Source organism: Malaclemys terrapin, chromosome 17 (genome assembly GCF_027887155.1).
Source record: "Malaclemys terrapin pileata isolate rMalTer1 chromosome 17, rMalTer1.hap1, whole genome shotgun sequence".
Lineage (NCBI taxonomy): Eukaryota > Metazoa > Chordata > Testudines > Emydidae > Malaclemys > Malaclemys terrapin.
In genome coordinates, this window is record NC_071521.1 from 11,003,338 (window position 1) to 11,031,097 (window position 27,760).

General features: G+C 49.4%; 1 protein-coding gene across 2 annotated transcripts in view; it reads right to left on the reverse strand.

The window, feature by feature from the left end:
- Positions 1–3,759: 3,759 nt before the first annotated feature.
- Positions 3,760–27,760, reverse strand: part of PLPP7 (phospholipid phosphatase 7 (inactive)) — a 51,439-nt gene continuing 27,438 nt past the window's right edge. The window contains exons 6-7 of one of the 2 annotated variants that reach the window (XM_054007949.1): positions 20,638–21,100; positions 3,760–4,600 (exon numbers count right to left, since the gene is read on the reverse strand). In XM_054007949.1, coding sequence (XP_053863924.1) covers positions 4,236–4,600; positions 20,638–21,088 — 816 coding nt within the window. In that variant the 5' untranslated portion in view covers positions 21,089–21,100 and the 3' untranslated portion in view covers positions 3,760–4,235. Of the gene's footprint in view, positions 4,601–20,637; positions 21,301–27,760 lie in introns of those variants that run through there. The other variant, XM_054007950.1, reaches the window with a different exon arrangement.

Genomic DNA, 27,760 nt, shown 5'->3' on the forward strand with positions numbered 1-27,760 from the left:
GGTGGAGGGGAGAGCAGAGAAGACTCAGACTCTGCCGGGGGAAGGGAGGTGAGAGGAAAGCTGGCTAGGTACCGCGGTAGAGCCATGCTGGGCAAGGGGTCAGTGGAAGATACATGCCGTCAGCGAGTGCTTTCCCTCAAGGTGAACCGTCAGCAACAAGACAGCTAAGCCAACCGACCTAACAGAACTGCCCAGCCCGGGGTCTCAACAGGGTCCTGTGCACCTGGCTGTGGAGTTTAACCTTCCCACAGGCATCCTACCCACTGAGCAAGGGAAGGGGAAGCTGAGCCAGCGTTAACCCCTTGCTCACCAGGGACAAGGCAGTGCCCCAGCCCTGTCACAGCTGGACGCTTGGCAAAGTATTAATGCTGTTGTGTGTGTGAAGTTTTCAGCTTCTCTGAGAGACTTTAGGCCTTGGCTACACAGTTTGAGCACTGAAGTCACTCCATTGGTGCAACACCCCCACCATTGATGGGCACCCAGATTGGGGGAGAGCACCCGATACGGATTTAACTTGTACTCTCTTGAACAGATTTCAGAGTGTCCATACCAGGCAGTCACAGTGACTTCTAAACTGATTTAGGGCTGGCCTCCATATAAACCAGGTTTATTTCAGTTTAGCTTAGGTTGACTGGGGGAGATCTAAGGGAAACCAAAACAAACCACTGTAAACCACTGTCACCTCCAGAGCGCCCCCTCGTGGCCTGGGATGGCTCTGCATCTCTCACAAGGCTCCTCAAAAACTACACCCAGGCCCTATCATTTTTTGACATTGCCCTCCTGGAGGGGGACCCAGTCTACTTAGTCCATACACACGTTGGCTCTCCAGGCCCCAGCCCTTCCCCCTAATCCAGGGAGCCCACAGCCCTGCTTCCCGAGCCATGTGGCACTTCACACCGGCTTCACCCATCTGGCTCTGGGCACCAGTTCCAAAGTTCAGCTAGTTCTCTCCTCCTGAGTCAGGGGTCCCCAGACCCACTTCTCAGAGCTCCAGACAGTCCCTTGCTTCCTGCCGGAGCCAGCCTCGGTCCCCTCAGCACTCACCGGCAGCTGCTTCCTCAGTCCAGCTGCAGCGTCCCAGGCTTTTGTCCCGCCTGGCACGCCCAGCCCATCCTCGCTGGAGTGTCCAGAGCCCTAGGCCTGGCCTGAGCTGCCTTCCTGTCACATGACCCAAATCATTTTACCGCCTGGGCAACAGGAGGGGCCAGCCAACCTGTGCCAGCCACTCACAGGGAAATAAATGTCCACCCAGAGGCAGCTGGGGCCTCTAACTGTCCCCTCCTCACTTCACGACCATCCAGAGGGTGCTAGAGAGCAGCCTGGGCACGGAGGTTACTCAGCAAGTCTTCGCTGCGCTCTCGGGGCCTAATATGCCTCCTGCTTATACCACTGTGAACCTCGCTCTGCGGAAGCCCGCAGGGAGACTCCAGCATGAAACTGGAGTAAGTGAGAAGAGATTCAGGCCCTAGCAATGAGTGCCTGGAGTGCAGCTATAGAAGCATCCAGCCCATTAGCAAAGGGGTGAGAAAATCTGGGGTTTAGGATTAAAAGGTCCCTAAAAGTGATGGGTTTCCTCATGGAAACCAGGACAGAGGAATTGACTGCTCCCTTCCCGTTCAGACATCCATTCTCCATCCAACACAGCTGGCTACATACACTCACCTTGGGGTGCTCCCTCCCACACCTCAATCTCTCCCTGAAGGTGGAGGTCAAGCATCTTGAGAGCAGGGAAACCTGGAAGAAAAAGAGGCGAGAGACAACAGCTCACTTCTGTGCATGAATCAGCACCTGTGGGTGTTTGCAAAGACCCTTCCAGCCCTGGGAGGCATAGGAAACACTGGTTCTTCTTTCTCATCCAGTAGCAAAACCAGACATCAGATCAGAGCCTCTCTTCCAAAGTGCGGTAATGTCTCCCACAGAAATCAATAGACGTATTGCCAGTGAGTGCAATGGGAACAGAAGCCGGCCTTATCTCCCCACCCACTATACACACCTAACCCACTACTGCTCAAACAACTGACAGACCAACCCTTCAGCACTTGGGTGCTCTCCAAGAACACGGGTGCTGCTTTCCTGGAAAAGAAACAGGATCCGGACTCAGCGTTCACATCTCCCCTTCCCTGTCACACTCACTACAATCACAGGCCTTTCCCAGAAGAGACTTCTTTAGGAGCTGCTCACAGCGGAAGCTCCGTAAGATTCAATCATCTTTAAATGCACCTCTCGCTACGCTCTGCCTGCTGTAATTTCAGCGTGGCGAGAGCATTCAGTTGATGCCTTTGAAGGCTCTTTGCTGTCTTCCCCAGCTGGAGATGTCTGCCTGGGATAGGTGCTTCATATTAATTATCACACAACAACAAATGTTAAACACCTGCAGCAGCCTTTAGCTAAAATGCTTTCTCTGTCTCACCAGGCAGTTTCTACACAAATTACACTGTTCATGGTCTCGCTTACCTGGATCCTACGGAATCAGTGGTCTGGTCTCTCATTTGGTAAGCGGGTCAGAGGGAGTGGGCAGATACTTATATCTTTGGGATCCAGACCCCACAGGTAGTGACACACAGGAGCAGATGGGAATGCAGCACCGGCAGGCTACCACTATGCGGGCCAGGTTTGGCTGGCTTGTATGACTTAATGAGGGGTGGGGGCCATCAAGGACTCAGAAGTAGGAGAAAGACAGAAGCCCAACCTGCAGCACCCAACCATGGGAGACCCTGATGTTCTGGTGGGGTCCTCCACCAAATGCCAGGACCCCTTTTTTGAAGGGGAAGGAGACAGTTTTCAAAACCTGGGGCTTCCCCATATGGTCGTCGCATTATGCATCTGAGATGGATCACATTTTTCAAATACAGTCAATTCTGATATAAACTGGCCAGTTTTCACGATGATAGCTCAGAACTACAATGCTGTGCACTTGTGCTGCACTTGCCAGCCAATAATCTCAAAGCGTTCACAAACATCAGTTAACTGAGCCTCATAACCCAGGAAGACTAAGATCATTACCCCCATTTTACAGATGGGGAAACAGAGGCATGGAGTAATGAAGTCACTTGCCCAAGTCACAAAGCAAGTAAGCCATGCCCAGGAGTAGAAACGACAACTCTAGGCTACCAATCCCTTACTCTGGCTAGTACACCATACTCCCTATGTGCTGGATTGCATTCCACCTGAGACTGGAGCTGCCATGAAAATCACCTCTGACCACATTTTATTAATTGGCATAAATCTAAAATCACAGAAGTTAAGAGACAGAAAAGACTCATGGGGGCCCATCTAGTCCAGTCTTTCAAAATTGTCACGAACAGACACAAAATCGAGACACCCACCCTTAACCATGAGGAAAGTGTGTATTTTATTTGTCCTTCCAAAAAACAAAGACCCCTCCCCCCCACACACACACACACATTCACCCTAGCTGAGTAGAATTTTGAATAGCTGATCTAGGGCCTAATTCAGCAAACTACTTAAGAAAATGTTTAGCTTTCAGTATGTGCAGAAATTCATTTCTATTTAGCAAAACACGTGATGCAAGCACGGGCGTACGTTCCTTTGGAGTTAAAAAGATTTAAGCACACATTCAAAATTAAGCATGTGTTTAAGTGCTCTAATTAGGGCCACTGTTTTGTCTCCCAAGGGCCAGTGCAGGACTGTTCCCTGCACGGCATTGTTCAGCCTTTACTTAAAAGTCCCAATCGATGGGTTTTCCACTACTTTCCCTTGGGAGATTCCCCCAATATATGATAAGAAACAAACATGGCAGAACTTTTATGATTATTTATTATCTGTGAGGTGCCGGCAGTGTGCCCGGCCCTGTACAAGACACAACCGTTGGGCTGGCAGACAGAAAAAGCGCTGTAGAACTTCGCCCCAGAATGTTTTGCCTCCAAGAAGCTAATTAACGCATCCCAAAGGGATAACAGGTTTTCTGAGACCACACCTGGGCATCAGATGTGCACCATCCAAAGAGAACTCATTTTGTTATCTTTACTGCTTAGTTTGGTTACCATCCAAATGGGATTTTAAAAAGTGGCCAAAATACTGTAATGGCTGGCCCTTGATTGCTGAAGCCTAACCATCTGCAAGAAACATTTTTTTTCAGGCAGGGGAGCAACAGTAAAAAGAATACTACTTATGGAAGTTAATTTTTTTCCCAATAAATATGAAGAATTATATTTTAAAAAAATGAGAGAGAGAATCTTAAAGTGTCTGCTAGTTTCTGTCAGGGATTCTTGTGTTCACCAGATTGATATTATCATCTGACACGTGTTGGAAGACATCCACAACAACTCCACCAGCCTGAACTGCAAGTAGCCAAAGACAAAGCCGGACAGGACATCTGTGATATGGTGCCGTCCAATCATGATGCGGGAAAGCCCCACGCAGAAGGCCCAGAGGACCAGCAGGATCCGGAGTGGGACGGCTAAAACCAGGTGGTTGAGGAAGAATTTGGACACCATGGCAGCTCGGCTGGCGTGGCCGGCTGGGAAAGCATAGATGTCCATGGTCAGATAGTCCAAGAGGCCGGGGTGGACATCGTATGGGCCTCGTCGCTTGGCCAGCTTCTGCAATCCTGCAACAATCATGATGTCCAGGAGTAAGGCTGCAAAACAAGGAAGAAAGTGGGAAAGGTCATAGAGACAAGCAGACAGGTCACTGTTATGAGATGTTCAGCAAGGGAAAGGGAGGATCTCAGGGTAGCATCTGTGCTGGGGCAATAATTGTCTTTGCACTGAACACCTGAGTTCAAATCTCGGCATAGGTGAAAACGAGTTTGGGTGCTCTCAGCCCTGGTCATCGCCAAAGCACTCTACAAACATTAATTGACCCTCCCAAGCCCCCCGTGAAGTAGGCAAATATTGTGTTATGCCCTTCTCACAGGACGGAGAGCCTGAGGCCCAAAGAAGACAAGTGACTCACCCAAGATCACAGAGCGAGTCAGTGGTAGTGCTGGGATTAAAACTCAGGAGTTCCTAGCCCTATGTTTAGACAACGGTTCTCTAGCTTAGTCCCCATTTGTGTGCCAAAGGAAACAATCCTGCAATACAGCACATTCTGCTGTACAGATGGGTGAGGCTGCAAGTCAGGAAGACTGCCCTGCAGTAGCAGAGCTGGCTGGGGGAAGTTTACGCAATCTCTGCCTTAAAGTAGGTTTAGCTCATGCCAGAGCTATTTAATTCCTTGTTCTCGTGAGCCTTTAAAAAAGACAACAAACACCCACAACTGCAACAGCCTCTTCCTCCTCACACCCACAGAATTCTATTGAACTGGTGGATTCCACTAGTGGGAGGACATTAAGGGATAGGGACAGGTTAAAAATGATATCATTGAGAAAATGGCCTCATCTACATAACTAACACCACCTTGGTGAACTGAAAATGAAATGTGGTCATAATTCTCTTTGATTTCTCACTTCTTTTCTTTTCGCATTCTCTAGGGCTGGAGCAATGAAAACAGACCAGTCCACGTCACTGAGAGTTCTAGTCAGTTTCCACTTTGTGTCTCGGGTGCGAAGGCTGCAAATTTTACAGGACAGGCTGGTTTGGTGTTATTGGAATGAATAAATAAATAAATAAATAAAATATTTGTGCTGGATTTGGAAAAAGCTGCTTCTTCTGAGGCCTAGCTTGGAGGACCAAGCACAGAAATGACAAACTAATGTACATGAATGTGAGATAGTCCTGATGATGCAGACAGACACTCCCCCCCCCCCCATAAATATTGTGTGTGAGAGAGAGAGAGAGACTCCCCTGTGTGTGTGTGAGAGAGAGAGACACACACACACACACTCCCCTGCATAAATGTTAAAGACAGACCGTTCTTGCTTTCCAATTGCCACACGGGTGGTTTCTATATCATTCCTGGCTCCTCTGCCTTAATTGCTCCTGTCCGGAAGCAATTTCCATTTCCCTCCCTCAGACAGGTGCTGTTGATTTTATTCTTCAATTTGTTTAATCCCCTCATCTGCCTTTCTGCAGCGTTTCTAATTAGGTAGAGTGCTGATTTCAGCTCCTTGCTGGGAAGGAGCTGCAGTGACAGCAGATATATACCATAGCAGGCACAGCCTGCTCCATCCGCAGGAATGTCAGAAAGCCAGTTGCCTATTTTCTCAGGGACTGACTAAGACTATTCATTTGAAGCTGCCAAGATTTTGCAGGGATTGGGGGGAGGGAGGGGGTTTCTGTACACAGGAGATGGCAAACAATAAGGTAAGCAGTTATCCCAGATACTGACACACCTTAGCCACGAGGCAAAAATCAAGGGCCCAATCCTGCAAAATGTTACTTGGGTGAATAATCCCATTGACATCAATTGAACTGCTCCCCATGACGAGTGCTACAGAAAACCTTAAGTTAGTTAGCTAGTAAGAAGAACAACAAAACCCTGTTTATCCAAATAGACTAGGGGACAGGGAATTCATTTGGTTAAATGGGGCTTCTCCTTAAGAGAGGTTAGTTAGTCCAGTTACAGTAAAACAGCAATGCACGTGGAGGGGATCACAATATACATTCAGATAATTGGGAATAAGAAGGTCTCGACTCTCTATTGCTGCTCTGTAATATTCTTGTCACAACTAGCTAGCGAATTCTGACTACGGGTTATACCAGATACCTGCAAAGATGGCATCTTGGCCAGTTGCGTTCTTCCCTGCATAGTGTCTATCATGAATACATGCACCTTGTACACACGCTCCTACCAATATACATTTTAATACAACTCGAATAGCATCTTCCATGCAAAGTGTAGTCCATGCAAAGCTAAGCACCACAAGACCATAGGCGGTGCAATGGCGTAACTTAGAGGTAGCATATAGGGGCTGGAATTTGTTTCTGCAAAGCCCAAATGAGGGGTGGTTTGGCTCCAGATCCTGTGTTATCAGAACCATCAAAGGGCACTAGATTGGGATAAAAGATTCTGATTCCTGCTCATCTTTAGTATACATGAGAGGAAACAGTGTTGTAAATCCACTGTAGAGCATAGGGAACAAAAGTATTCCATTCCTAAGCACAAGAGGCAGAGACAAAGGGGAGGAAGAGGAGAGGTTTACAGATGAGATTTGAAATGAGGTGGCGAGATTCGATGAGACAGAGTGATGCAGAGAGGCTGTTCAAGACAGCAGGGGGCTTCCCAGGAGAAAGATCTTGCACCAACAATGGTGAGATTGTGAGAAGAAACGCAACAGTAGGGGCTCCTGTATTGTACATGTCAGGAGTTCTCAACCTTCTTCTTTCTGAGGCCCCCGCAACATGCTATAAAAACTCCATGGCCCACAACAACTGTTTTTCTGCATATAAAAGCCAGGGCTGGCGCTAGGGGGTATCAAGCAGGGCAGGTGCCAGGGGCCCCACGCCACAGGGGACCCCACGAAGCTAAGTTGCTTAGGCGGCAGGTCTTGGGGCACTGGGCTTCAGCCCCATGCAGTTGGGCTTCCGCTTTCTGCCTTTGGCCCCAACAAGTCTAATGCCAGCCCTGGTTGGCAGACCCCCTGAAACCTGCTGGTGGCCCCCCAGACCCCTGGTTGAGAACCACTGGTATATGCGATGCACTAGCTGGGCAGGAGGGGAGCTAGGGACAGAATTTCAGGTCTGTCGCTGTTCATTCTGTAATCGTATTTGAACAGAAGGGGGTTTCCTTTGTGTTTCAAGATTTGCTAAGACTGATTTTTCACAGGGGCGGAAGGAATTTCAAAAATAGGCCAGCGATCTTTGAACCAGCCATGCACTGTCGTTTCTTGGTAGAAAACAAATGTTGTCAGCAAAGCTAACAGCTGCAGAGGGCAACCGTTCAGCTTGGCTAGTCGTTATGGGGAAGTCTTGCTTAGCCCTGACGGTGATCCAAGTGGTCTCGGGCTCGGACTCTCATTTTGCTTCATGAGCTGCTGCTGGACACCAGCTTCGGAACCCTTATCACCGTGCCTGTTACGGCCCCAATTCAGCAAAGGACTGAAGCACCTTCCGAACCAGGGCCTATTATACGATTTCTTGCAGCTGGTCTATGAACCAAGAAAGTGGCCATCTCTCTCCCTGGGCATAAGCTGAAAGATCTGAGGCTCTGGGATAGGATCATCTTGTTCTGAAATGGACACTTGCTTTAGCCTCCCTGGACTTATGCTAGACTTAAAATAAAGAGGCGAGTTAGACACATTTAAATTACTTTTGTAATGCCAGTCTGTGGCCCATAACTGCTAGGTCTTAGCAATGACCTAGGCAGCATAGGTTGAGAGAGTCGGCCTGGGAGCTAGAGAGCCTGGGTCTGTCTGTGCCTTTTCCAGCAGCCTCAATAATATTCATTACAATGAACACCTGTCCCTTCTCTACCACGAGATACTACAGCGTGGTGCTTTTTCTGTCCCCTTCCCCTGCACTGTGGTCACCACCCCCGAGCAGCTTGTTCCCGGATGCGTCTGCAGCAGCCTCAGCAGTGCCCTGGCTCTGAAGCGCAACGCACGGGGTTGAAAGCAATGCCGGGCGGCTCACCCCAGCCCTAGAGCACACACCCAGTCAGCGCATTTCAACAACACACCAAAGCAAAGGTTCTAACCTTGCCCTCCCTGACTCGCTTATCCTCCACCGCTTGCCCTGGGGAAACACTACGCCAGAGTGAATCAGCACATGGCGTTATCACAGTTCTGACAGAGTCAGCAAACAGCCCAGCCTTCAGAAATAGATACAAATGGTGCAGTCACTCAGGGAGCACATAGTCCAGCTCATATCCCCCTGCAATTCCCCAACCTACATTCTTGTCTGGATGGAGGCTGTGGGCTGGCTGAACCGCCCTCCCCCATCACTGTTTCAATCTCGCAGCCCAGTGCAGGCAGGATTCTCTCTCCAGAGCTGGCCTGCTGCGTGCGCAGGAAATGCAAAAATAAAGGGCTAAGTTTCTAGCAGACTGTCTGAGCTGCACCTGCAAACTTTGCCAGCACATCCATTTTGCGTGAGTACATGTTGATTTACGAACTGGCATCCGCACACCCAGTTCACCTGTCCTGTGCACCCAACATGGAGACACAGGCAAAATCTTCGGGCCCAGATACTTGATGACTGTAGAAAATTTGGCTCCTGTGACTCTACCCTATCCAGGATAGGCAGAGGTCTCTGAAGAGAGCCTGAAACTGGCTCTCCAGACTGTGCTTGCACTGCTCCTAGAGAGGGAGTTTTTCGGGTTTATAGCAAAAATGGCAAAATGTCACCTGAGGCAAAAGTGTGAATGATTGCAGAGCTCAATTTTTATTGCAACAGCGCCAATCAGCAGAACAGCTAGGTGCCATTACATAATTTTAGGAGCACATCAAATATTTCAAGGGAAGGAATCAATTCTCCTTTCCTTCCCTTTAGGTTTAAACCCTCCCTCCACCCCCCTTTTTTTTCAAATGGCACGTGCTCAATTTCTCCTGTGACCCAATGTTTTTAAAAAATGTGAAAACCTAAGATATCTTGGGCAAAAATCTCTCGAAGTGCAAATCAAGATGGTTTCACAACTCTACTCAGCACATAAAGGGCCAAATCTTACCTATCTAGGGAGATCTAATATGTGGTATCTCAATAACTAAAATCTGGCCTCTGATTCTCACCCATTGTATTCCCATTGAAATTAAGGGAAGCCACATGGGTAGCTATTAGCTCTGCTAATAGAGAAAGGGTAAATGTTTCCACCTTGTTGCTACTGCATTCAAGAACCACTTAAAAGTTGCAGCTCAACAACAAGAGAGAGGTAGTAGCCTCCTGCATAGACCAGTGAGGGACAAGCTTAGAAGTGTTAATACTTCCATTCACGTCTTCAAAAATTCTCTCGCTAATATCACCATTAAAGGACGTCTGAATAAAGGATTTCCCTCTTTGTCGTTTCTTTCCTTTCCGGTGTTCTGAGGTGTGAATGCTGCTGCTGTCCCTTTAAGAAAGAGTTCTGAAGTAGATTCAGGCTGATCTTAAAGGGGCAGCAGCTGTCGCTGACTATGCGGGAAGGCTGGCTGACTCCTGTAGGTTGGAGCTAGAGAAGCGACTCCAGGGATGGGGCAGATGCGCTGGGGAGATGTTTATATGAATAAGTTCTCCGATGATTACTGCTGAACAACCTGGGTGCAGTACCAAAAAAGACAAAAAGAAAGCCCCAAAGCCTTTTGCTTCGTCTGCTCCTGCAGGTACTCACATGGAATCACTCAATGAGCAAGGACAACTCTTGGCAGTAAGGGCTCTAGGATAAATATCAAACTAAAAATCACAAGCCAGGACCCAATGGTTCAGCTAGTAACCCCCAGGCATCATTACCACCTGCCAGTCATGGGGGTAGATGGGAAAAGGGGAAGTGAAAGGATGGAGAGAAACTCACTCAAGCAGGGAGAACTTACAATGAGCTCAGAAAACAGCCCGAGAGTGATACAGTATCAGGGAGTTCCACAGATAAAACCCTATCCTCAGATCAATCCCTATGGATGTTAGGGCATGGGCAGTCTGGCTAATCCCTATTTATTACTTGTATTACAACTGTCTGGAGGATAGCTAATGTGACGCCAATTTTTAAAAAGGGCTCCAAAGGTGACCCTGGCAACTACAGGCCAGTAAGCCTCATTTCAGTACCGGGCAAATTGGTTGAAACTATCGTAAAGAACAAAATTGTCAGACACATAGATGAATATAATTTGTTGGGAAATAGTCAACATGCTTTTTGTAAAGGGAAATCATGCCTCGCCAATCTACTAGAATTCTTTGAGGGTGTCAATAAGCATGCGGACAAAGGAGATCCAGTGGATATAGTGTATTTAGATTTTCAGAAAGCCTTTGATAAGGTCCCTCACCAAAGACTCTTAAGCAAAATAAGCCGTCATGGGATAAGAGGGAAGGTTCTCTCATGGACTGGTAACTGGTTAAAAAATAGGAAACAAAGGGTAGGAATAAATAGTCAGTTTTCACAATGGAGAGAGGTAAATAGTGGTGTCCTCCAGAGATCTGTACTGGGCCCAGTCCTATTTAACATATTCATAAACGATCTGGAAAAAGGGGTAAACAGTGAGGTGGCAAAATTTGCAGATGATACAAAACTACTCAAGATAGTTAAGATCCAGGCAGACTGCGAAGAGCTACAAAAGGATATCACAAAACTGGGTGATTGGGCAACAAAATTGCAGATGAAATGTAATGTTGATAAATGCAAAGTAACGCACATTGGAAATCATAATCCTAACTATACATATACAATGATGGGGTCTAAATTAGCTGTTACCACTCAAGAAAGGAATCTTGGAGTCATTGTGGATAGTTCTCTGAAATCATCCACTCAGTGTGCAGCGGCAGTCAAAAAAGCGATCAGAATGTTGGAAATCATCAAGAAAGGGATAGATAATAAGACAGAAAATATCATATTGCCTCTATATAAATCCATGGTATGCCTACACCTTGAATACTGTGTGCAGATGTGGTCGCCCCATCTCAAAAAAGATATATTGGAATTGGAAAAGTTTCAGAAAAGGGCAACAAAAATGATTAGGGGTATAGAACAGCTTCTGTATGAGGAGAGATTAATAAGACTGGGACTTTTCAGCTTGGAAAAGAGGCGACTAAGCGCAGGATATGATGGAGGTCTATAAAATCATGAGTGGTATAGAGAAAGTAAATAAGGAAGTGTTATTTACTCCTTCTCATAATACAAGAACAAGGGGCCACCAAATGAAATTAATAGGTAGCAGGTTTAAAACAAACACAAGAAAGTATTTTTTCATGCAACGCACTGTCAACTTCTGGAACTCCTTGCTGGAGGGTGTTGTGAAGGCCAATACTATCACAGGGTTCAAAAGGGAGCTAGATTCATGGAAGATAGATCCATCAATGGCTATGAGCCAGGATGGGCAGGAATGGTGTCCCTAGCCTCTATTTGCCAGAAGCTGGGATTGGGTGACAGGGCATGGATCACTTGATAACTGTCTGTTCATTTCCTTTGGGGCACCTGCCATTGGCCACTGTCAGAGGGCAGGATACTGGGCTTGATGGACCTTTGGTCTGACCCAGTCTGGCCGTTCTTTATGTTCTTATTATACTAGAACGCAGAGGCTCAAATCTGAATCAGGGCCCCCCTGGGCTAGGCACTGTGCAAACAAAGTAAAAGACAACTGCTCTCCTGGGGAGCTCACAAGAGCCACAGCTGTGGTAATACACAGAGTCGAAGGTCAAGCTAAAACCAAGCACTTTCAAGGCTGTGATTCTCATCTCCCGGAAGTTGTGGCACCAAGGTGGTTCGTGAAGCTATTTTCTGGAACTCATGGCATTTCAATAGCACCTACTGCTTGTGTGGAAAACTTCCCAAGTGTAAGCTGCTGTAGAAATTAGTTTCCCTGAAGATGTAGCCCTGGGGAATGTGCAAGCTATACCATTCCCAACAAGGATATAAATTGATGGGCCTGGTCTTCTAAAGCCCTGAGGTCAGTGGGAGCGGGAGGTGCTCACCAAATCTGAAAGTCTAGCCCGCTACTTCCCAATATTCTCTCTGACATGTGAAATGATCAGGTTCACCTGCCACACGCATCAATGGAGACAGTGGCCACACATGGCACAATGAACTTAAACAATAACTAATTATGATATAGTGCAGCATTTGGGGGCGGTTGTTTTTCAGTCAAAACAACACAAAGGATTCTGGGACATGGGGGTCCCAGGAGGATAATATGGTGGAGGAATTTGAGGTCATTGGAATTTTAAAAAGTTAGACTCCCTCTCCTAGCTTAATCAGAAAACAGCCCTGAGTGAAACCACAGGCTGCCTAGAGAGCCTCCCCTTGGATATAACATGCCCTTGGGAGCTGGGCAATTTGTATCTTAGAACCAATTACTTAGCATGGCTGTTTCCCAAATTTGCTCTGCCATGCACATGCTCTTCAATTATTCTGGAGAAGAGAAGAGGAAAGGGTGAGCACAGTGAAAACACCTCGTGCTACGGAGGAACTGGGCCTCTGCGGGGCACTTGCCTCTGACCATCTTGTTTATTGGGTTGAAGCAGATCTGCTTCCATACCCCTGTTGCCTACAAATCCTGCTAGCTATGTGCAGAGGCGAGCTGACGCGCTGTGAGACCTCTCCCACAAATGTGCAGCTACCTCGGATAGAGATTGCACAAACACTGCACTGATAATACCCATAATGACACCAGAATAGCACCAGTGTATCCCATAATGGCAACCATGCCAACACAGTGCTAACGCATCCTGTAATGGCACCATATAGCATGAGACTGCCTGGTGCACAGGCAACCCATAACGACAGCATATAGCACGAGACCACTGCATCAGCGTAACTAGATTGGACTTATGGTCCGTGTCTCTCATGGGAGGGAAGGCTTGGGCCAGGTGCGGAAAGGAAAGGAAAGCAGAACATTTTGCCTGTGGGGAGAAGGAAGAGAAGCGCTTTGGGCTGCTCACCCACTGGTGATGCAATGCCTAGCCTGGGCAACCCATAATGTCATGATTAAGGCCCAGCTTCCGCTAAGTACTTAAGCACATGCTTAACATGAAACCACGCTTCAGCTTATCCCTGTTCAGCAACGCACTTAAGCATGTGTTTAAGTCCCATCGGCTTCAATGAAAGTGGAATCAGCCTCTTAGATTTTTTTTTTTTTTAATAGCCTTGGAGGATTTACAGCACCTCTCACCTGTAGAACTCAAAGCACTTTACTAATCTTGATGACTTGGGCCCTCTCAGTGCCCCAGGGAGAGTGATAAAGGGGAGCCAGGAGCAGAAACCTGAAATCACATCTAAGAAATCCTCTAACAAAGTGGAGCTTTTCAGCCTGGCTCTGCCAGGAAGAGGAGAAAACCTCTAATACTGTCCTTACGTCCTAAGCCAGACTGACACCAAGGGTCCCTGAGCCCCTCTCTCCTGCCCCTCAACACTCCCCACCAATCCTCTGGCGGCCTTAAAGAAAGCAACTGGAATCCGCACTCCTGTCCTCCTTTCCCCCAACTACTCCTCTTGTCAAGCTGCATTAGAGGCCAACTCACACACGTTGCCCCTGGGGTGGGAGCTTCTCCCAGCAGCAGCAGGATGCATCTCAGCTGAGAACACCTACTTCCCAGGGTGCCTTAGAGTTCAGAGCTGGGGGAGGCAGATCCAGACAGCTGTGCAGGGTGGCACAGAAATATGGCCACTTTCCCCCTCCCCCGTTTAACCACCACAGCACTTCCCTTCTCTTTCAATCTGCATTTGGCCTCAGGGCATACCACCTTCTTCTGAAGTGCTGGGTGTTAGTCATGGCTGAGCTAGCTGATTAATCTAGCTGGACCCGTGCTCCAGGCGGGATCCTACATAGGGCCTGGTTTCTGCTCCGGCAGCAGCTGAGCAGGTGCTAGCGTGACACCGGGCCTGCCACTATATGAAGGGACACTGCAGACTCATAGGGTTGGCCTTTAACAGCACGTATTTGCTCTAACTACAGCAGGCGGGGCGAGAAGGAGGAGGAGGGGAGGCCAGGGAGTTGGATGCAATTTGTCATTCATCAATGCCTGAACTCATCAGTGAGGATGGGACAAGACGGGAGGGAGACACGGGGCAAAGGACCCGGGGCTTTTACTGCAGCGCCTGAGAAGGATAATGAGAGAGATTTGCAGCGTGACGGGTGATGAAGAGGAATGTTCATTCCCAGTTTGAGGCGGTGTGGATGGGGGATGCAGAGAGCACTGGAGGTGGATGTGTGTGAGGTTACCTCCGATCAACACCCACCATGGGCCGGTCACATTAGCCCACTTGACATTTAAAAGTTTCCACCTCAGTGGGCAGATAGGCTGCAAACTTGCCAAGATTTCAGCGGGCAAATCAGATCCCAGGAGGGGAGGCTAGGCAAGCGTCTCGCCTGCATTCCAGGATAACAAGCCGGGGACGAGACCACCTCCGAACGGTGTCTGAGCAGGGAATGTACACGCAAGCCGCCGGGTCTTCAGAAGCGGTTTCCTCCACCACTGGAACATAATTTGTTTCTGCTTAATTCAGATGCTCCCTAACATGTCGGTGGGATAATTAAAAAAAAAAAAAAATCAATGTATCTGGCCTAAAGGCAACCCCACCTGGGGCCCACAAGCTCTGCTGCATATGGACTGACCCTGGGCATGTCTACACTAAAAACACCGCATTGGCGCCGCTCTAGTGCTTAAGTGAAGATGCTCCTAGACTGAGGGGAGAGAGCTTTCCCATGGGCATAGTTAATCTGCCTCCCCGAAAGGCAATAGCTCTATTAACAGGAGAAGCACTGTCGTCGACATGGCGCTGTCTACATGGGGGGTTAGGTTGGTGTAACTGTGTCGCTATGGGGTGTGGATTTTTCAGACCCGAGTGACGTAGTTAAACAGACATAGGTCTGTAGTGTAGACCTGGCCGTCTGGCAATGCCACTCTCCTTAAGAGCAAAGAAGGACGTAACTCATTGCTTGGTTGTGTCCAGGCTACTGAGCCCCAAGACTCGACAGAAAGGATATGTCTACATTGCAGTCCCGGGGTGCGATTCCACCTTGTGTAGACATACCTGAGCTAGCTCAGGTCCCGGAGCAGAGATACCAGGGTAGTGCGTGCTTCAGTGTGGGCTAGATGCGTGAGTGATTGCCCAGGGTTCTGGGTGAGTTTCTGGAGCCTGTGTGGCCGTGGCTTCACTGCTACCAGCACCCAAGCTAGCAAAGGTATGTCTACATGGGCTGCAATCACACCCCTTGATTCCAGTGTAGACATACCCACAGATACATGAACAATGAGCTTGCCCGCACTGCATGGGTATTCACCTAGTACTCTCTAAACTCCCAGAGTCCTGTCCCTGTATGTACTGGGCTCTGTATAAAGTCAGGGATGGATTTCCAGGATTGTTTCAAAGTCCTGGTCAGGAATCTATAGGGGACTTTCCCAGGACATTACAGCCTGGTTCCCCACCCCTCCCGGCTACTTGGGGCTTCCCAGAGCTTAAGGCTGGCTCTGCATACAGGGAACAGACTGAAGTGAGTGTGCCCCAACCTTTTGCTGAATTTTATGAAGGGGAAATCCCCCTACCCCAGCCTTTCACCCTCATTCAGGCAGACAGCGAATCCTTACCCTGATGCTAAGAAACGAAGGATCCATCCACTTCATTCGGTACTGCTTCTTTGACGGTGATACACCCCTTGTGACAAAGCCAAGGAGCCAACATACAACTTAGATACAGCATGCAGGGCTGGTAACGGATGGTAACATCTTATTTAAAATCTAAGGACCAGGTCCCCTAACTGTTGTAGCTTCACTAAAGTCAATGGAGCTGTGCCACTCTGCACCAGGTAAATAAATAAACAAACTTCTCCCCACCACCAAACCTCATTCAAGAGTAACAAGATCCAGTTGGCTCCTAATGGGGTGAGAGGCAAATGCTGAGGGATAGGAGGGGGAAGGGCAGTATAGGGGACAAGGAATCAGGACTCTGGATTTTTGTGGCACGTCCAGCAAGCCACAATCAGATGTGGCACCAATGCCCCAGAACTTGGGGGCTGGCGTCTCTGCTGACGTGCACCTTGTGTAAGCATTTATGTCTGTGCAAGCTGAGTGCAAAATGCTACCAAATCCACATGGTAGCACTTGCCACTCACCTTGCACAGGTGTGTAGGACTGCACCAAGAGCAAGCCAATGGATAATCAGGCCCCTGAAGTGAAACTGCCTGATGTTACAGAGACCAGTATAACAAACCAGGTGTCCCACAGCCAGAGTTTTACATTGCAGGTTCATCAGGCTCCCCCAGCCTGGTTACTAAATGAAATTAACCGAAAGGGGGGCTTTGTGCGGCCAAAGGCTGAGTCCTTCAAAAGAGGACTTTTGTATCCCCCACGTCTCCAAGAGGGATGAGCCCCTGGTACCAGCCAGCCCAGCCCCTTCACAGCACCTCAGGCCTGTTTCTCTTTTCACTCATACCAGTGTAAATTAGGAGTAACTCCACTGAAGTCAACAGTGTAAACAAGAGCAGAATCAGCCACTTCCTTCCGTGTGCTGGGGGAATTACCGAATTCCCTGGGCCCAAGCAAACTTCCCTTATGGACAGGGCCCCTGACAACCACTCAGCATGGCCTTGGACAAGTCAGCTCTCCTCTCTCTGGCTCAGTTTCCCCAGTGAAAGTGGGGATGATACCAGCTCCTTCCTTCCTTCCTAACAGAGTTGGGAACTAACAAGCTCACATTTGTACAGCATTTGAATATCCTTGCGTTAAAAGGTGCCACAAGAAGGTTCACTATTACTATTCTATTATTATCCCCAGAAGTACAGCCTTCTGTAGGAAGAAATGATTTAAAGCCAGTGCCTTCCCTGACTCGCTACCAGGGAGCTGGAGCACTTACCCTTAATGAGGATTTTTGAGTAGGGGAAAGGGGTGAAGATGGAATTGATACTATCAGGGCCCAATGGGCAGTGTCCTTGGAATCAGAGCTTGCATTAGAACAAAAAGGGGCCCAATGCTGGGCAACAGAACCAAGCCCCTTCAGGCTTACGAGATTTCTGGATCCAGAAAGCATCAGTTTATCGAGCTCAATCTGTTTGGTTTTAGGGAAGGTTAAGGGATGACTTGATCACAGTTTATATTTAACTATATGGGGAAGAGAAATTTGATAACAGAGGGCTCGTCAGTCTAGCAGACAAAGGTATAAGAAGATCCAATGGCTGGAAGTTGAAGCTACTTACATTATTTAGATAAGACTAAATTTACACTAGAAAAAAAGGTACTTTTTTTTTTAAAAACAGTGAGAGTTATTAACCATTGAAACAACTTGCCAAAGGAAGTGTTGGATTCTCTATCACTTAAAAAAACAGCCAAAATTTCTAAAGATCTGCTTTAGTTCTAACAGAAATTAATACAGGGACGTCCAGTGGTACTCAAGATGTCTGACTAGATGATCACAATGGTTCCTTCTGGCTTTATAATCTATGATTCTATGAACTTGGGCCCATTTCTGCTAGGTGGATTAGAATCAGAACACCAGATCCTGTCCCCCTTCAGCCTTGGGAAAGTTTGGGTCTGGATCAGAGCACTGGCCCCAAACTTGCCAACTGTGGCAATTTTATCGTGAGTCCCAGGATATTTGATTTTCTCCACCTGCTGGAGTCAGATGATTATCTGAAAATCTCAGTTCTCATTTAAAAAATGTAAGTTTCTAGCCCTCCTTATTGCAGAGAAAAACTCTAAGTGCTCCAAATAAAATGAACCCACATTGTATGGTTTGAAATCTCGTGATTTTTAAGCCAATCATGATTTTTGGGGCCTGATTAGTGATTTTTGAACAGATGAGATTGGCAGTACCCAGGCCTCGCTCTCCTGAAAGCGTGTTCTAGCAGAGGAGCCCGTATAATGGGGACAGAGACCCCCTTTTTAGTGACAGGCTCCGAATCTGCTTCTTTACTTTGGTTGCTTGGCATTTGTGGCTGGGGATGAAGCAGAGGTGAATTAATAAATCTCAGCATGGATGGCAAAGGTGTGGGCCAACATGGGTCCACTGAGCCTAGGGAGGGGAGCCACAGCTGGGATCCATGCTATGGGGAGGGCTAGATGGGGATGGCGCAGGGCTAGATTTCAGCACCCCCACCCCAAACATGCCATCATACAGCCGGGAAGTTTTCACCCAGCACACAGCTCAGGGGCGTGTAGCCTGCTCTCCATCTGCAGCTGTGCCTTTGCCAGGTCCCCAGTCCCATTTCAGCAATCGCCTTACTCCTTCCCTTTGCAAAGCCTGATTACAAATCCTAAACAAGCGCTTTGTGATGGGCTGGCTCCCTGCCCAGAGACTGCATCAGAAATTCTGCTTGCTGTCTCAGACTCCAAGGGGGCTGGGGGAAGGGAGGAAAGCCACGTGGGGTGAACAGCCTTGCTGCTTCCCCTTCCAAAGGGTCAGGGCGAGGGTGGGAAGAGCCCATTCCCTCAGACCTGTCCTCACCCAGAAGGGCTTTGTTATCACCAAGTACCGCAGGATTTGAACTGCATATGGGACTGAGCCAAAACAAAAGGGTGACAGAGGATGTCGGACAGTATCAGCAAACCAAGTTTCTTGCTGGGAGGTAAGGTCTGCGATGGGAGCCCTGTCTCCTTCTGAAGGAGAACTGAGACATTTAAAAGGTCACTGAAACATTCAGGTATCCGTCTAGGGGAAAAAATCCCAGACTCTTAGTGAGAAGCAACTCGCAAAACAGAGGAGCAGACAGACACACATTCGCTGGCCATACCACGCCCTTCTCAAGAACCATTAGGCACAATGGTTCTTGTGGCCACTGGCTGGGTCCACCAACCCCACATCCCTAGTTAGACCTTTCATCCTGACAGCACATAGATATTATGGCAACGGGCACTCTATAAATAGGCAGATCTCTGCCCTCCTAATTTTGGGCCTTTAACTGGCCACTCCTGTTGTATCTGCCATCCCCTTGTACACGATAATGGCAAGTCTACGTGGGGAGATGATGGAAATGTGACAAGGGGGATGCAGGGGACAGAAATGTCTCCATGCGTCTTGTTTCGATTCTCCTGCAATCTCCCTAATATGCCCCTATTTGGAAACTGCCTAGTTACTATGGCAACGGGTGTTAGACAAAGTACACCATCCTTTGATCAATAGGGGATGAAACTAGCCTTTACGTTTCCTGGGAAGAACAACAAGATCAAAGATAATTTGTTTTTGTGGGTCACTGGGAGCAGGGCTAAGATTTGGGGGAAGCCCAGCAGAGGCTATTTTGGGCACCACCTCAGAACTGAGGGGACCTACCGATGCGGGCTTTGTGTTCCCAAGAGGCCAGGTGCCAGCAGCTGCGTGGCTAAGTGTGAATAACCTGTGAGAAGGGGGCCAGCCCAGGACTGCTTCATATTTGGAATCGTAGCTTTGCAGTGAAAAGGGCAAGCAACTTAAAAAAAATAAAAATAAAGTGAAAGCTGAAATTAGCATTTGATCATCATTGGATTGCAAATGTTCAGAAGCCCAGAGCTGCAGGCTTCCCAGGCCCCAGAGGCTAGCCTTGCACGGGATATGTGTACAGACTCTGCCAGGGGCCTTTAGTTCCTTACCAATTGGTCCTCATAGGCTTTTAAAAGGGGGCTTCTCTCTGCTCAGTAAGGCGAAGCAGAGCAGCAGGTGATGGTGCAGGGCAGGCACCTGCTGAAGGAAGGGAGGAAAATCAAAGGAGCAGGAGCAGGCGGGTGACAAGACTCCCCTTGGGGGATCTGAGAAGAGGGGCCAGAGTCTGCTCGAGGCAGAGGGAAGGGGGGCACAAAACATTTGTGGAGAGAGCATCAAACTTGGGTGACTCTGATCCCCATTTTGTCTTTAACCACCCTCGACTGAAATCTTAATTCATCTTTAAATCTTCCCCAGCTAAGCCTCTGAGGGAGGCAGATACAGTTTAATAAAGGATCTGGCTGACAGCATCAAAGCCATAAGGTTTTCCTGCCCACAGGTCTGGTCACTAACCGTACCAGGTCCCATTCTGCTAATCTCACATTGCACAGGACCTTACTCCAGGAGTAGCCAAATGGAACCAGCTGGACTTCTAATGCAGGAAGGCACAGAACCTAGCATGCACCCTCTAGGCCCTTATGCTGCGCCCATCATCGGGGTATCAGAGCACCTTCCTGCTGTCCCTTGCGACTAGGGGCTGGGCTTTGAGTGCAAGAGGTGGAGTATTTTACTCACCTAGCAGCAAGTTCATGAGGACCTCCTGTCCCGCCAGCGTGCTGCTCTTCACCAGGCAGATGAGTGTGCCCCCGATCCAGGGTACGCCATGCCCTGTGATCCCGATGAGTGTGATCATGGAGCGGGCGCTGCCCCAGGACGAGGCGCGGCTGGCACAGACCCCCAGCCTCTTGGACATGCAGATATCGATGGCCAGCAGGGAGTTGAAGGCAATTCCCTTGAAGGAGGGGTTCAGCTGCATGCAGTCCTCCTCAGGAAGCTGCTGCGATTGCCTCCGCTCCTTGGTGCCCTCGTTTTGGGTGGGAGCCAGACCAGACTGGCTGCCCTGCTTTCTGCTGGAGCTCCTGGTCTCCTGGTTCCCTTTCATGGGCTGGTTCAATGAGAGGAACTCAGCCCTGTTCAGGACATTGTTCCGCTCTCTGGCTCTGGCCCGGCTCTGGGATGCTGGCATTGTGGAGTCTCCCTAGATGAAACCTGCTTTCAAAAAAATGTACAGGAGAGAAACCCCTCTCCCCTTCCAATCAGCTCTCCCCACCTCCCCCCTTCAGAGAGAGGAATTTGGTAAGCGACACGGATTCCCTTCTTGTGCAGTCTCCCCCAGCACAGACTGCAGCTGTTAAATATAGAGCAAGGAATGCACATGGCTGTTTACTTCATGGGCCTAGCAAGCTTGGAAGAAAAATTAATGCCAGGCTGGGCAGCCAGTCCAACACCAGAAAAAAGGTTAAACAGCCAATGGATACAGAGAAGAGGAGGGGAATTCTATGTGCCAAAGGTTGGTTGCTTCAGGCCTGGTCTATTTAAATCTTCCAATTGCTTATATCCCCAGGGCTGCAGGGGAGACTGGGAAATGTAGTTTTTCACCATGTTCTTCCATCTGATTTAATGGAGGAATTAGAGCTGAAAAAGATCACCCCATCCCCTCTCCCTATCAGGGCAGGATTGATCCCTGCAGGCTGTTGTGCAGCCTGGGTTTGAAATCTCAAGAGATGGGGCTTCCTTGGGGCATTGTCAGGGAGTTTGTCCAATCTTTTCCCTTGTTTAGTTTCATTCCCATGGCTCATAATTGGCCCCCTTGTCCGCCTCTTGTGCTGCCCTAAATAATTCCTGTCACACCTCGGTGTTAATTGCCTTCAAATATCACTAGTCCTATATTCCCAACACCCAGCCACCTTTTCTAAACTCCTGCAGTAACTGCTCCATCAACCCACTAGCCTCCGGGCCGTAGGTGTAGCAGCACCTGCCTTTGGACTAAGAGAGATGCCGGATTGCTAATCATTTCCCCTTTTCTCCCACCTGCCACATGAGTCTGGCCTCATTGTAGCACGTTTGTACTGCATCGCACAGAATCACAGAACCCTGACTCCCAGCAGTTGACAGGCGACACCTACAAACTCAAATCAGCGCAGAAGATTACAATGCAGTTAGCATCTGTAGCAGAGCAAGGTGTGACCAGAGAGACTCTAAGGCACGAGATTCAAAGGGAAGCAGGGAGTATGGGAAAACGGACAGGCTCAGGAAATAGGACGTGACTGGTTTATTAGGGAGAGGTGTGATGAGGTGGTTATAGATAATAGGCATGTTACTAGGAGACCAACTCATGCTGCATAGCTTTGAGTGGGATGGGGAGTTCAGGGGTTAAAACAAAAGAGAACTTTATGGGGCAGGGGGCAGAGAGGAAAGAGGGGCAACAGAATTACCTCGGGAAAGCCAGCAGTTAATAAATGGACAGCATTAGGTACGACTCTCCTCCCCTACCCCAAGGTGTCTTAGCAGTAGTTAGTTTCAAACTCAGTTCTCCTAACTCCCTCTGGCCATTTCTCTCATCCCAGCCCCCCCACTTGCAGTTTGGTGTCCAAGATTGGAGGTGTCCAGTTCAGTCATCAGCCCCTAAGGGAAGGGCTGCCTGGGTTGCCAGGGGGAGGGGGAAAATGTCTTTTACCACCTGACCCAGCAGAAGCGATTTCAGCTTCGATTGCTAGGCAGAGATGCCTGCACCAGAGTCCCTAAGGTAAGCTGCGGCTCTCTGTGGCTTCAGCCCAAGCCACCTCAGCGCCGCCTATGTTGTCTGCCACCTCAGCTCCCTGCACTGCCTTGAAGCACCTCAGTTTACCTCTGTCTACTACCTCCAAGCCAACCACTGTCTTGAAGCTACCTCTGTAAGGAGTCTTCAGAGAAGAGTCAAAGCCCCTACCACCGGGAAGGGCGTCTCAACAGAAGATAGAAGTCAGTCTATCCGTTCAAATCACTTACTTATACTTTGTCCAGTAACTGCTACTCAGCTATGCAAGATCACAATTGCGGTTAGGGTGACTTCTCACCCTAGGCAGATTTGATGCAGTTCTCTTGTCCCTTCATTTCCCACCACAGACAATAGCATTTTACTGCTCCCAACTCCAAACTTAACTGTGTCTTAACCAAAATGCACCAAACTGTCACATAACAAATGCAAATGAGGCCTGGCCCATTCAGTCATTCCCCCTTGCTCACTAATAGATGCCAGCAGAGAGCTCCCTGCCCTATAGAGTCCCTGTCCAACTGGAGTTCTCATGCAGCTCTGGGCTGCTCTTCTCCCTGGTCACCGACAGATGTCAACAGCGAGCTCCCTACTCTTGTTTCAGGCCACATCTGCATAGGGGCTCAGATCAAGCTCCTTAATGCAATACACACAGGACAGCAGCGGACAGCTTGGGCCAGCCCCCAACCAAGTCGTCCCTCCCCTTGTGTGGGTGGTAGCCACACCTCAGTAGATCTAAATGCTGTTGGGACTAGAACCTTTGCCACGTAAGATTTGGAGCTACAGCTCAATGGATCTGTGCTTAATCTGGCACTGCTTGGAAAGGAATTGGAGGGGTCTCCAGGGACATTTCTCTGCAGCCCCGTAGGCCAGGCTGAGTCTTTTGGAGTGGATGCCTTTGCAACTTTGACCCCTCCAAATAGCGACAGGAGCAATACTGACGGTATTGCTGGATTGCCCTTCAAGCCACAAGGCCCCTTGTGTGCCTCAGTTTCCACATCTGTCAAGTGATACAATATGCACCCATCTTTGTCAAGGGCCTTGAAATCCTCAGATGATAGGCAGTGCAATTAAAGATTACCATTGCCCCATGGTAGACGCACATTCCTTGGTTCCAGTGCTGTTTATCAATACGAGCATTAAGTCATACATTGCATGGGAGAGCTGAAACCATCCGCAGGAGGTGGTTTTGGCTTCGGAGGATAATAAAATAAATAAATAACATAAAATAAAATAAAAACTTTGCACATCTATTGCACCTTTCCTCTGAGTCTCTCAAAGTGAGTCGCAAGAATTAATTAAGCATCACAACAGCCCTGTGGAGGGAGGTGGTATAAGACTTTGTTACAGACAAACTGGCACAGAGAGGTTAACCCATGATGTGCCCAAGCAAATCAGTGGCAGAGCTAATAAAGGCACCCAGGAGTCCCAACTCCTAGCCTCTTTCTCAGATCACCAGATACATTCCCTCTCTATGGATAACAGATAAAAATACATCTTCCAGTCTAATGCAGCTTCTCAGCCTCCGTTGCCCCAAGGATCTACCACTGCTATGTGATAACCAGCTGAGGACAGAGCTCTTTCGCTGCGTTGCAGCAAACTTTTCTGTCCCCTCCCCTCTCCAAATACACCTATCCCATCCCAGGAGCGACACCCCAGCTTGGCTTGTAAAGACAGCTACTACATGTATAATACACACAACCACACTTGTGCAGACAGACAAGAGGCAGCACAGGAGCGCTGTTAGTAGTATACCACAGACACGCAGTAGGTCCCCTTTGATCAGAGTTATGCAGCTGCATTCTTACGATATCAGAGAAGTCAATATCCCTGCTACTACTGGTCTGCCATTACCCCGTGCAGAGGTTCCATGGCATGGGAATAATCACAGCCCATGTGCCATTGGCTAGAGGAGTCACCTCTTTAACTTTGTGATAGCGGTCACTCTTGGTCTGCATGGCCCAGAGATTCCTACTGCCTGCTGCAGGGGTGTTGCTCTGTGGGGCTGTTTGTAATGAAGTGTTGTTTTTGTGGCAGAAGTCCTAACTATCAGGAGGAAGAGTTCTGTCTCTCTGGGCCATGGCTGGGGGGGAAGGAGGTTGTTACTAGGCAGTTTCCCTAGTGGAGTAATCACAGGGAAAAATACTTTGAAAGCAAACACTGGGTGTTAATTTTAAATCTGATGGGTCTCTCTCCTGCCAACTACTTTCCAGTACACGGGGGACACTCTCTCTCTCTCTCTCTCATCAGGGCTCCAGCCTTAAACATAACTAGGGTGACCAGATGCCCTGATTTTATAGGGACAGTCCCGATTTTTGGGTCTTTTTCTTATATAGGCTCCTATTACCCCCCACCCCCGGCCCAATTTTTCACACATGCTGACTGGTCACCCTAACACAAGCACAAGTGGTTAACTAGGGCACCACACAGATTTAGCAGCTTATTTCCCAATGTTCTCCCAACAGCTTGATGGGAGAGGAAGGCAATTATCTGCCCAGTTCCCACTCTTCCTAAAGGGAGGAAAGGAGACACCTCATTGCTTTTCCCCTTTTTCAGGGGTAAGACTGTATTGGGCAGAGGGCTCTGCTTTTAGCAGCTTGTTGTTAGCAGCCCCACAAATAGGAAGGCTGCAATGGTCTGTCGCCCGGGAGGGGAAGGAGAGTTCAAGAGAAAAGTTTTGGGTTTCCTACAGATCACACTGAGGCTGCATCATTCGCAGATTGCCCTGAGCATGGACACATATTGCACATGCATGTGGCGAGCGGGGAGGGAGAGGTGAAGCAGGTTTCGCAGAGGCACACCATGTTTTGGAAGCTAACCAGAAATACACGGCTTTGAAATATTATTAATAAACCATTAAAACGCGCCTGCCCTCCCTCACACTCGTTCTGCTGAGCGCTGTGCTCTCTGCTCAGATTTCCAAGGCTGCTGCTGCTGGGTTATTTTGGTTTTGCAATCTGATCCACACTGGGTTTATTTTAGCACCTTGGAGAACTCCCAGGCTGATGGATTCCAGGTCCCTTCCCTGAGGCCATGCTTCCGAGGCCTTGCTAGCTATAGCAGACTAGGCAGCTGCCTAGGATGGCAGATTTTGGAAGGCGGCAGACTGGCGGTGGCGGCAGCCACCAGCCAGGGCTTCAAGGAGCAGGAAGGGGTCCCAGCTGAGCTGCTGGGGAAGTGCTCCTGCCCCTTCTCTGCTATTCCCTGAGCCCGGCGCAGGTAAGGAAGTGGTCACAGCAGTAGCTTAGGTGCTGAGCGGCTTGGGGCTGCTCCTTGCGGCACCGCGAGTGCTGGTAGGGCTTCAGCCACAAGGGCAATGCCCCACCCAGCTCCAGGTTGGCACCTGCCCCCCATAGGCCCTGCTGCCCACGCAGTGCCTGGCTCCTGCCCCAGATGCTGTTTCAACTCCCCCATGGGTGGGCTCTGGAGGGACTGACACCGCTACGAGCCCAACCGTGAGACGCAAATCCAGAAAAGTGCAGGGGTGGGCCGGGCAGTATGGGAGTGACGGGTGGAGGCAGGAATGCAGAGTGCAGGGGGACAGGCTGGGATTGTGGTGTGCAGGGGTGGGCAGGCGGGGGACTAGCAGCATGGGGCTGGGGAGCCAGGTGTGGGGGCCGAGGGGTGGAGAACCCCACTCTGCCAGTGGCAAGGAGCCTGGTGCCCACTATGCAAAGGGCGAATCACATCCCCAGCCCAGGTGGCTTCATGTGGGGGGTCCACATTGCCCATTCACTAGGCCCCTGTGGGCCGAGAGCTGCCCTCTGCCCGAGCCTGGGTCCTGTTAGGGTTGAGCTGAGCTGAGTGGCCCCAGGGGAAGAAGCTGCTGCTGGCCAGCAATGCTGAGCTGGGGCTCGTTCTCCTCTTGAGCCCTGGGTAGCTGGTGCCAACCTGTCCGGAAAGGCCCATTGGGAAAGGTGGCCCCGGCTAGGGATACTGCGGGCCCAAAGAGCAGGTCTTGGCAGCTTGCAGGGCCTAGGGCATAGGCCTGGAGGGACGTTCATGGTGGCCTGGTCCAGCTCAACCCACTGGGATATCAGATTGGGGTCTGTCCCAGACTGACTGTCACTGGGGCCCAGGCTGAGGTCTGCCCCATCAGCCTCCGACCCGGCATGAGGCTCAGGGCTGGGGGCTAGCAGCAGTGGGGGAGGCGCAGAGGGTCTGCTGCAAACTTCTAGGAGAATAGGTGGGGGGCAGCAGACTGAAGTTTTGCCAAAGGTGGCTGATTGCCCAGGCCCAGCACGTTTCCCCTCCTCGTCAGCTCCCTCCCCAACCAGCAGGCTCCTCCTCCCAGGCTGGCTCCACATTCCCCTGGGCGGGCGGGGTCTGATGGCCCAAATTCCCCACATAGCTGTTGCTGCCTATCAGCTCAGTCCACAACCCCAGCTACGCAGCCTGCAGTGGAGGTGCAATCAGGGAACAGCAGCAATGCCTCTATCCCCGTGATTCTGGAAACCTCCCCATCCCCGCCCACACCAACATCACCGACACCTTCAGCACACCCCAAGTGCCAGCAGCCACAGCCAAGCTCCAGCAATCACTGCCAAGAAGCAGCAGCAGCAGACTCTTGCAGCCAAACTGCTCAACAGCAAAACCTTCTGCCTTCCTATGATGGGACTTGTTTTCAGGAGGCTTTTGATTGGGAGGTGGCGGTGAAGGAGGAGGTGGTGGTGGGGGAGGAAGGAACCTTATTTAAAATACACCACAGTATTCTGGAGTATTAATCCGGAATGCTACAGCAACGCTAGCTCCAGCTGCAGCATTTGAGTCCTTTAGTGTAGAATACGGCAGTATTTTTTTTTTCCCCAATAAAAGAAGGTGCTGTATTTCCACCATTCTGTGCTGAAACAAGGTGATAGTTCAGTATATCAGCCCCACTGCCAGGAGGAAAGAGCCCCAGGAGGAATGGAGAGGGGCTATGTTATGTGAGACGGGGGCACACACACACTAAACAGATTTAAGAAGGAAAAGCATCCTATAGACAACCGAAGGGATTAACAAATATCCCCAAGCGCTACATTATGGGCCTCAAAGGCCAGCCTTCAGCATGAACATTTTCACCTTCAAGCTCTTCTCCCCACTCTAGCACAGGTATTGCTTTACCCC